This window comes from Zosterops lateralis (assembly GCF_965231275.1).
Source record: "Zosterops lateralis genome assembly, chromosome: 3".
Classification (NCBI taxonomy): Eukaryota; Metazoa; Chordata; class Aves; order Passeriformes; family Zosteropidae; genus Zosterops; species Zosterops lateralis.
The window spans coordinates 26,068,555-26,079,540 of NC_139764.1; the positions used below are offsets into that span (position 1 = coordinate 26,068,555).

General features: G+C 56.7%; 1 protein-coding gene across 1 annotated transcript; it reads left to right on the forward strand.

The window, feature by feature from the left end:
* Window positions 1–2,003: 2,003 nt before the first annotated feature.
* TMEM151B (transmembrane protein 151B) lies at window positions 2,004–10,687 on the forward strand (the record flags this gene model as incomplete). The annotated part of the gene is made up of 2 exons (XM_083858295.1): window positions 2,004–2,096; window positions 9,149–10,687. 2 exons carry the CDS (start codon window positions 2,004–2,006, stop codon window positions 10,583–10,585), a joined length of 1,530 nt encoding a protein of 509 aa, XP_083714421.1. The 3' UTR covers window positions 10,586–10,687.
* Window positions 10,688–10,986: the final 299 nt, after the last annotated feature.

Consider the following 10,986-nt stretch of genomic DNA (forward strand, 5'->3'; position numbering starts at 1 on the left):
GAATGCAAATTATTTACAACTGTCTGTTAGTGTGCATGGAAAAACATTCAGTGCTGCTACAGGAATTGTGGCAGCTCTGGGCTTGTGCCTCTTTGCCCTGCTCTGCCATGACACACATGCATGGGTGAGTTCTCCTTGGAGCCATGGGATCCATCATGTGAGGGTGGGTCTGAAACCCTCAAGAGCCGAAGTCTGCCGGGATGATTGGGCAGGGGGTGTCTGAGCGGTAGGCAGTGAAATTCCAAGCAGGCTGCTCCTGCTTGCTGCTGTTCCCATGGAAACAGGGGAAAGGCGAGAGGAAACACATCCCCAGCCTCTTTTGAAGATGAGCTCCTTCAGCAGCACCCCCAGCCATCACATCTATTCCCTTAAGAAGCAGGGGTTGGCAATTCCCCTCGGATGCATCTCCTCGAGTGAGACCATCAGGCCTACACACTGTTCCTTCCTCATCCCAGGCAACAGTGGACAAGGCATGCCAATCATCCTATCGCCAAGGCTGAGCCTCAGAGCTCAGAAAAACAGAAGAAGTTTCCAGCAAATTCTCCAGCTTATGCTTCACCCCAGTTTGGATCTGGAGAAGCACCTGCAGAGACACCCTATTTCCTGACTACCAAGGAAGCTGGGCTGTACCTGCCATATCCAGACCTTGACAAGTACAGACCCCTGCCAAACTCTGTGTCTGCCCCCCCGTGAGTTTAGATTGAGGGTCTGAGGAGACTTTTTCACTCATCCCTGTAACCAAGCAGGTTAGCTCTGGGGAGATATGAGCTGCAGTTGGCTCTGCAATAGCTGGCTGAGAACCTTTGGGCCCGCTGCAGGTCACAGCAGGGAAGATCCTGCCCAGCCTAAGGTTTTCTGGGAGTGCCCGAATCAGCACTGACAGTCACCACTACCCCACTTCCCCCGACCAGCTGGGTGCCCACAGATTAGAAAAGCAGACGGGGCACATACAAAGTGCTTCTGGTTCTCCCGCTTCATCCCGAGGCAAGGAAAACCCACGGGACCCCTCACCTCTCCATCAGCTGTCCAGCTGGGACCGAAGCCAGCCTGACGACCCCTCGGTGCGGCTGAGAGCGGGACTTTTCCCCGACAGCGCCGGGCGGCAGCTCCGCTCCCGGTGGGGCTGGGGAGGGCGGCGGCACCGGGTTCTCTCCCTCTGTGCTGCCGGCCGGCGCCTCAAGGTCACCTGGGCGGCCGCGGATCCCCATCCCCATCCCGTCTCCATCCCCATCCAATCCCACCCCCATCCCATCCCACCCCATCCCATCCCCATCCCATCCCCACCCCATCCCACCCCATCCCATCCCCACCCCATCCCATCCCCATCCCATCCCCACCCCATCCCATCCCCATCCCGTCTCCATCCCCATCCCATCTCACCCCATCCCCATCTCCACCACATCCCCATCCCATCTCCATCCCACCCCATCCTCATCCCCATCCCCATCCCATCCCCATCCCATCCCATCCCCATCCCCATCCCCATCCCCATCCCATCCCCATCCCCATCCCCATCCCATCTCACCCCCTCCCATCCCCATCCCACCCCATCGCACCCCATCCCATCCCATCCCGTCCCATCCCCATCCCCATCCCATCCCATCCCTATCCCACCCCACCCCATCCCCATCCCACCCCATCCCCACCCCATCCCATCCCCATCCCTATCCCATCCCACCCCATCCCACCCCATCCCATCCCATCCCATCCCATCCCCATCCCCATCCCATCCCGTTCCCCCCGCCTCCTCCGCGGCCCTCCCCCCGCGGCTCTGCCCGCCCTCCGCCGCGTGTAGCGGCGCTGCGCTGCGGCGGGGCCGGGGCCGGGGCCGGCGGGCGGCCAGCGCTGCCGCCGAGCCGCGGCTGGGGGCGATGCCGCCGCGCCGCCCGCCCGCCGCGCCGCCCCGCCGCCCGCCCGGCCACCGGCGAGGCAGCGCCCGGCGGCGGGCGGGATAATGCGGCTGCCCGGCCCGCAGGCACCGCCAGCGGGGCGCCCCCGCCGCCATGTCCCCCCCGGCCTCGGCGGCCGCCGCCAGCGAGGGAGGCAGCAGCACGCCGGTGCCTCCGGAGGAGGAGGCGGAGGGGGCCAGAGAGGAGGTGAGGAGAGCGGCCGGCCCCCCGCCCGGGGCTGCCCCCTACCACCCTCCCTCCCTCCTTCCCTCCCTCCCTCCCCGCCCGCTTTGCATGGCGCGTTCGCTGACCGTCCCGCCGCGGGCCGGGCACAGGTGCGGATCCGCTCGCTGGGAGCCCCGCTCGTCCCGCCCCGGCCCCGGGGATGCGCTGCGGGCCGGCGGGGCGGCTGCGGGGCGAGGATACCCGCCCGCCGGTCCCCGCCGCCGATGGGTCCCCGGCGCATCTCCTCTCCATCGCTCGCCCGTCACCTGGGGATCGCCGCGGAGCCTCCGGGCTGGAAGGGAAGCAGCGGCCAGCGCCGTCCGGAGCGGGGGCCGGGGCTGGAGTGGCCGGGGTGGAGGAGGAAGGGGAAAAAAAAAAATCACAGAGGAGAAGCGCGGGGCACCGTTTGGATTTACTGCCGCGGGCAGAGCTTGTTGTGCCTGGGAGAAGTGGACGCGGAGATCCCTCTCCTTGATGTGCGCAGGTTTCTGGGGGCATCCGTGATGTGGCACAGCTGCCTGCCTGGGTCACTGTGAGGAAAGACGCGGTGGGCAGCAGGGTAGAGGGCTTGGGGACATGGCAAAGCCGGGGGCTGTTGCTGGCGGCTGCTCCCGGCTAGAGCTTGGCTGGGGAAAGTGGAAGGTGCAGACTAGGGCAGGCCAGGTACCAGCACAGCTTTGCCTCCAGGTGTGCTGCAGTCTCCCCCAGCAGATGACTTTTCCAGAGTCCAGGCAGTAGATGCCAGAAAGGGTAAATACAGGGTGCCTCGGGAGCACCACCGGGAGGCAGGTGTGCCAGCCCTTTTGTCTGCCTCTACAGAGCCTGCTGGCAGCTTGGGCTTCCCAAGAGGAGAGAAAGCAGCTGCACTGACCGGTGAGACTCCCTTTATGCCATGGGGCTGTTGACCCATGCAGGGCAGGTAGGCAGTGTAGGAAGGGCAGCATTCTCCTGCTGTGGTGGGCTGTCCTGTCTGGTGAGACCACGGCTCAAAGGGCAGCTTGGAGGGGTCCTTAGAAGCAGGTGCATCACTTCCCCTCCTGCTCTTGAGCAGCTGCGGTTTGTGAGTGCTGCATAAGCTTGGTATTCTCTGCCTGCTTGGCTTGGGCAGAACATGCATGCCCATGCACGGGTATTCTATATATACAGACTTATATTTAGATATAAATAATTGCAGGAGAGGAATGCTGAAGTTCAAGGACTGGGAAGCTGTACAAATACTGTATACTCTGCCCTGTGTCTCTTCCTCTCTTCCTGCCTGCATTCAGCAACTCCTGATGACCTGAGCCCAGCTCTTCAAACAGATCCTGATGAGGGTAGCTAAACTGTGAGGCACTTTTTTAGCATGAGGACGTGCTTGTGCCATGCTGCGATGTGGTCTCTGAATGGCGCTGCTCTGGCAGCGTTGGTTCTACTTTCAAGCCAGCACAGACTTTTCAGAGGTGCCAGAGCAAGAGCCAGTTTGGGTGAAAGATGAGTAACAGAGGCAGTGCCCAGACGAGTTTCCCTCACATACAGTGCCCCCTGGCTCGCAGGGATTATAAGATTGTCTCGGCTTCAGTTACTCTGTGGTGGCTGCCAACTAGCGTGTCAGTGTAATACTCCATGGGACCAGGCAGAAAGGCTGTAGTCCATGACCTGCTTTGTTTAGGCTAAGGGCATACTTCTTGTGGCCAGGAGATATCACAGACTTGCATGAAGCAGCTGGAGGAGGAGAGGGAAGTTACAGCTTTTTGTGATGGTGCCATGCTTGCAGGTGTCTTACGAGATGCAATGAGCAGAGACTTCGGTGGTGAGCTTGGGTTCATGGACTGACCTTGTGCAATCCTCTTGTCTTCAGAACTATCAGAAGGGGAGAATGTTCCTCCTCCCCTCTAGTGCCTATGTAATGCCATACAGTCTGTGCAATGTCCTCATTTCCATCAGAACCAACTGCTGGTGCCAGCATTGCTGAGTGTCCCCGCAGTGTGGCTGAATCCCACATGTCAGGGTCCATTGGCCAGGGTGAGTGGGAAGCAGAGATGTCTGGAAAATGGGAAACGTGCCCTGTCCTGTTTGAAGGTGCCTCATCTTGATATCTCAGGTTGCTGTGTCTGTGAGCCAGGCAGGGCTTCAGATGCTTCTCAGCTTGTCCCAGCAAGGCAAGTAGCGAGAGCTACTAACCAGAGCTGACTGAGCCCTTGTTCCATCTTGGCATCACATGCCTACACCTACACTTAGTGGTGGTGAGCTGAATTTCACTCATCAATGCATACTTGGAGGGTAGGAGATGCCAAGGGACAAGCTCTTCAGCCTGGGAACTAGCAAAAACCTGTGCTTGTCTTGCTGCTCAGGTGGGATCTGGTGGAAGGAACCAGTCCTCCTCCAAGTTGCCATGTAAAATGGAGACCTTGGTACTGCTGCAGGAGCTGACTGCTGGCAGGATTCCCTGGCTTGTCGATGTTCAGCCTTCCTCTGTCCTCTGCAGTTGGCAACACTGCCAGCCTGGGACTGAGCCACCTCTTTCTTGTAGGCAGGTAGTTCCTGAACCTAGGCTGTAGGCATGGGATGTGTGATGTGGGTACTTGCTGGGACCATCCTGGCCAGGAGTTGCCAATGTTTGTCCAGAGCCTTGGAAGACAGTGGTAGTTCCTAGAAATGACTGGATCCTCCCTACCTCCCTTTTTCTGGGGATTTGAGATCAAAGGGATCAGGGCTTATTCATTTATTGTATGATGTAAGTGAATCCTGGGGAAGAGCCATGGAAACTGATGCTCAGGAGTCCCTCTGGAGTCCCGTGCAAGCTGCTGCCACCACCTGGCACTGGGGAACTACCTGGACGTTCAGGCTGGTGCTCTGGGGCTTTTTGGGTTGTTTCTTCAGCCCTCTAGAGGGCTGTCTCTAGGACACCTAACCCTCTGAATCTCAGGCTGTCTCGAAAGATGAAGGTTTAGTGTTCTGGAGGTGAATTGCAGATTTCACAGAGGTCTCTGCAGGAAGATGCAGGTGAGAGGCATGGGAGGTAATTACATGGAAACACTTGTTAAAAAAGGGACAGTGGATGGGACCAGGGCCAGGCTGTTACAAGGAATAGCTTGAAGAACTTGAATGGTGTTCACCATTCAAAGTTGCAGGGTCAAGGTTGCAGGGGTGATTAAGAGATTTTGACCCATGTGCTTGGCCACTGAGGTGCTGGGCATGTTTGTCCCCTTCAGGCTTTTTTTTTCAGAAGAGGATACCCCAGATCTCAAAGGAGTTTTGTGCAAGCAGTGATGGGGGTCCCCTCTTCTACTGCTTTTACCCTGTGCATTGTGGGGTCTCCTTTTGCTTCATGGCTGGTTTTGAGTCATCCCCTCCATTCCTCCCCACGCATCCCAAGCAGCAACTGCAAGTGTGGGCCTCCATCTCTGTTCACTTCAGAGGCAATGTCAGAGGCCAGTGCCATGCAGCAGGGAGGGGAGGCCCAAGCAGCAGCCTACCCCTTGCCTTTCTCAAGATGTGTCTCAGTTAGCAACTGCTAAGAGTTGCCCCATGCATTCTACGAGGTGAACTGAAGCACAGAGAAGGGAGCTGGTTGGGGTCCCACAACAGGTTCAGCTAAGCTACGGCCAGCCTTGCCCCCTAGCACTGCAGAGATGTTTCAGTGCACCTGCAATAGCAGATTTGCTTACCACTGTCCAGTGCTGGAGCCTGAGCAGTGAGGGAGGCTCCCAGTGATGGAGGGAAACCCTGTTTGCAGTGAAGTAGGGCGAGCCTTTTACCTCATTCCATCAGACTGCAGCGGGCAGATGACGATGGCATTTATATCAGTGCTTGCTCTCCTCCTAGTGACACTATTCTGAGACAGATTTCTCTTTCCCCAGCTTTTTCATCTGCTTGTTTGCTATGCTGGACTTATCCAAGGCTGGTTAAGAGCTCAAGGAGCCAACCTTATTCAGCCGCTTCTGCAGAGCAAGAGCTGATTGTTTGCTCCTGTGAGCCCTTTGCAGCCTGGGAGAGGAGCAGGGATGCTGCAGTTCCTACTGGGATTAGACTCTGCATCTGGCTCCTCCTCTGTCTCTGCTGTGGTTATATCCCGTCATTGGCACTTGATCAGCTTTCGGAAACCCCAGCAGTGCAGCCGAGGTGTATGTGTTTTACCTCAAAAGCCTAGGACAAAGCTGGGTTGTAAACAGTTTACAGCAGGGGTTACTGTGACCCCGTAAAAGCACCGCAGTATCTAAACACTGCGTAGTCCTAGGAGGAGACTAATGCATGGACTAGAGCCCTGCTAACACAGTTCCTGGAACCAAGCCTGGGCTGCATTGTGCTCCCTGCCCTGGGTGGGTAACCGCAGTGGGGCTTGCCTACATCTCTGCAGGGTGACAGCCAGCATCTCCCTTCTCCTTTGACACAGACAGTGCAGAGTGTGAAGGGCTGGGGAGTGACTCTGAGGTGGAATTTGCTTTTCTGAGACAGACGTGTCCAAAGACCTGTCATTCTGGTTCCCCTTCCCCAGCTGGTAAATGAATGAGCTGGATGCTTTGCTTTATTCCTTGTTCTCCGTTTGCAGATCTGCCTCCTAAACAAGGTGCTGTTTCTCGGCATTCACACCCTGCAGACACCCCAGGTTTGCTGTGTGTCACTCCAAGGGCCCTGTTCAGACCCTTCCCATGCTCCTTCTTTGGGTGAGCAGCTCTTTTAGATCATCACAGTCAGAGCTGCCGCTGCCAGGGAAAGCCTGCAACGCAGCAGGCAGCAGTGAGAGAGGAAGCCTCTAGCTGCCTGGGTAGTGGTACAGTATTCCAGCATGAGAGAGCTGTGCTGCAACCAAGCAAAGACAGAGGGGTCTGAGCAGGCTCTTGTAACTGCAACATTGACCTCAGGAGGAGAGCACAGCTCAAGTGGCTCTGCCTCCTGAAAGGCCCCCGCTTCTCCTCACTCCCTTTTCTCTTATCTGGGGTTGCTTTCTTGCCCCATGACTCAGAGGCTGTTGCAGTGGTCAGTTGCACTGGGAAGACTGGGCTGCACATGTATCCGTGCCAGCACTGCCAGCAGGGCCACCCTGCATCTCTCTGAGTTGCCTGCAGACCAGCACCACCCCACCTGCCAGACCTGGGCTCTGTCTGTCTGTCTCCAGGTCTTGCTCTCAGCTGGTGGCTTCAAAGAGGGGAGCTCAGCATTACTGATACCTGGGACTGCCAGTGGGATGTACCACCATCCCCTTTGCCAGCAGGGCTTTATCTGGATGTGCCGCCTGCTCTGCTCATCATGGGCTGTTGGGGTGGGCAGGCAGAGGAGCTCTGTGCCTCTAAGAGAGAAACCTCTGTTGGAGATTTGGGCAGGATCCAGCCCTGCTGAATGCAGTGACAGTCCCACTGGCAGGCTTTGGCAAGGATGGGGAGGAAAGACTGGCTGTGTGACTCTTGAGCACCAAGCCAGGAATGAGGAGCTCTACAGAAGAGCAAGATGCATTTCTTAAAGGAAAGAAGAGGCCCAGAACTGTCCCTAGACCTGCCAATGGCCTTGTGATCTCTGGTTCTTGCTTTAATTTTCTTTTTCATGCCAGAGTGAAAGTATCCCTCCTGCTTTCTAACAGTGTGAGCCCATTCAGTTGTTTGGGATTCCTGGATGAGAGACCTCTCCAGCCCAGCACGCTCAGGAGTGGAGAATAATGGAGCCAGGCTTGGACTGCGGTACCGTGAGCAGTGTCATTACACCTGGCGTTGGCCCCTGCCACGGCAGAGGTGAGCTCAGGAGCTGCTGCTGCCTGCAGGTGCAGAGGAAGAGCAAAGCTTGAAGCCTCTGTGAGTTTTGTGGCATCTGCACAAGGCTGGGGTTCTTAACCTCCTTCTCTCAGGTTCCACCTTTGGACATTGCTGGATGAAATCTTCTGTGTAAGAAAGCAAATAGTTACTTTGCCTGTTCTTTCTTTGAGTGGGATGATGTCAGATGTCACAGACAAAGCTGGATCAATATTTGAGACTTCCGAGTGTTGCAGAATGACAGAGGTTTCTTTAATCAAGTTTTTTTCAAGGGTTTGTGTGAAACCCTGCACTGTTCTATGGTAAAGGCACCAGTGAAATCCCTTAAAAAAGTTCTATTGCTGATGTTCTGCCTTTTCCTCCCCATGAAATACCTAAGAGCAGTTTTTGCAGAAGTATGGGCTGTCACAACTGAATCCCAGTGCAAGCAGGCACATTTGCCAGCAGCTGTGAGTAGCCTCTTGCCCTCCTTGCTGCTGCAGATTGGTAGGATGCTCCTCCCTTCTAAAAGTGCTAGAACACTTTTTAGGATGTTACTCTGTATTTGCTTTCTCTCCTACCAGAGATGGCTGCAATTCAATCGTGGAAAAGTACTTTCTCATTGGTGTGGTTTATAAAGCACTTGAGAAGCACTTCAGAGCTCCTTAGGCTGCCAAGTGTTGTAGTGGGAATAGTCATTACCAAACACAGTCCTTCCCAGCTGCAGAAAGTCTGTTTCTCCATCTTACAGGCACACCAGGCAGCTTGTGCCGCCCTGGTGGAGGAATTGGAATGTTGCTGTTGGTCATTACTGGGAAGGGGAGAAGACCCTCGTGTGAAGTGGGATGAGCTGTGGTGAGGGGTTCAAGTGAGATGACATCAGTTAGACCCGCTTGTGCTGGTGGGGTGGGTGCAAAAGCTGAGGAATGTGGAGGAGGTCACCCAGACTCTTATCTTGTGCTCCAATAGCACTCCCTGGGAAGTGGCAATGGTAGAGGTTGCTCGCTGTTGAAGAAGAGGGATGCTCGACTGACACAATTGTCCTTTGCCACTCTCCCTCGTGTCCAGCTGGGCTCTGTCTGTCTCCCAGGGATGGGCAGAGCACCAGAAAGGGAGATGGAGGTGACAGTCGCCTGCACTGCATGACTGTCATCCTGTGAGAGATCCCAGCCTCTGCCTTGCCTGCTGAGGCCTGGATCTGTTTGTCTGCTGTTTTGTCTCTGTTTGCAGAGCTGTAGGTGCTACCACAGCACCCTGCTGCCTGCTCCCCTTCCCCTGCAGCCTACTGACTCCTCTCTTGTTTTCTCTCTCCTTCTCCCCGGTCCCCTGGAGCAGCAGCGGCCAGTGAAGCAGTCTCTCAGCAAGTCTCTGTGCCGAGAGTCCCACTGGAAATGCCTGCTGCTGTCCCTCCTAATGTATGGCTGCATGGGAGCCATGACCTGGTGCCATGTCACCAAGGTGACCCGGCTGACCTTTGACAGCGCTTACAAGGGCAAGTCCATGATGTACCATGACAGCCCCTGCTCCAACGGCTACGTCTACATCCCCTTGGCTTTCCTGGTGATGCTCTACGTGGTGTACCTGGTGGAGTGCTGGCACTGCTACACACGCAACGAGCTGCAGTACAAAGTGGACGTGGAGAGCGTGCATGAGCGTGTGCAGCGGATGCAGCAGGCCACCCCCTGCATCTGGTGGAAGGCCATCAGCTACCACTATGTCCGCAGGACGCGGCAGGTGACCCGCTACCGCAACGGGGACGCCTACACCACCACACAGGTGTACCACGAGCGGGTCAACACCCACGTGGCAGAGGCCGAGTTTGATTATTCCAACTGTGGAGTCAAGGACATCTCCAAGGACCTCATTGACCTGGAGAGCTACCCAGCCACACGGCTCCGCTTCACTAAGTGTTTCAGCTTTGCCAATGTGGAGTCCGAGAACTCCTATCTGACCCAGCGGGCCCGCTTCTTCACGGAGAACGAGGGCCTAGACGACTACATGGAGGCCAGGGAGGGGATGCACCTCAAAAATGTGGACTTCAAGGAATACATGGTGGCCTTTTCTGACCCAGACAACCTGCCTTGGTACGTATCTCACTATGTCTTCTGGGTGGCAGCTCTGCTGACCCTATCCTGGCCCCTGCGGGTGCTAAATGAGTACCGCACCTCCTACGTCCATTACCACGTGGAGAAACTCTTCGGGTTCGACTACGTGGCGGTGACGCCGGCTGAGGAGCGCTCCTTCTGCCGGAGGATGCCCCGTGTCAACACGGTGGACAGCACCGAGCTGGAGTGGCACATACGATCCAACCAGCAGCTGGTGCCCAGCTACTCGGAAGCCGTCCTGATGGACTTGGTGGGGCTCTCCAGCTGCACCAGCTACTCCGCCTGTCGCTATGGGGGCTACCGGCAGAACTGCGAGCGGTGCCACAGGACTATAAGCAGCTCCTCCATCTTCTCCCGCAGTGCTCTGAGCATCTGCAACGGCAGTCCCAGGATTCCCTTCAGCAGCAGCCGCTTCTCCCTGGGCCGCTTGTACGGCTCGCGGCGCAGCTGCCTCTGGCAGAGCCGGAGTGGCAGCCTGAATGAGCAGAGCTGCCCCACTGAGCAGACACGCCTCTCCAGCCAGGTGACTGTGGAGGAGGAAGACCCCCCTCCTTATCAGGATGCCCTCTACTTCCCTGTCCTCATTGTACACCGCAACGAAGGCTGCCTGAACCACGATCACCGTCACCTCCATCGCAATGGGTCCTGCGTGGAGACCTCACTGTGAAAGCGGAAGGCGGTGAGATCTCATTGTCCCTTGCCTGGCCTGAGCCAGCGCAGGATCTGGGGAGAGGAGCACGACGGGGCTAGCCTAGGAGGACATCAGGATGGAGTGGACACGGCATCCTGCTCTGGCAGCCAGCAAAAGCTTCCCCCACTGTGCTCTGACCTCCCAGAGGGGTGGATGCTGATGCTCCCCCTGACATGGCACAGAACTCTAGATGGATCACCACATGCAAAAAATAAATAAAATTCAACCAAACCAACTGCAAAACCACAATTCATGGTATGAAGACCCAAAGGGGGGAATAAAACAACAGGCTTGATGCAGGGAGGGGATGGCTTTGGCTCCCAGCCCTGGCTCCAGGCTGGCTCATGCTCCAAGGAACCAGCAGCCACCAAAAAGCA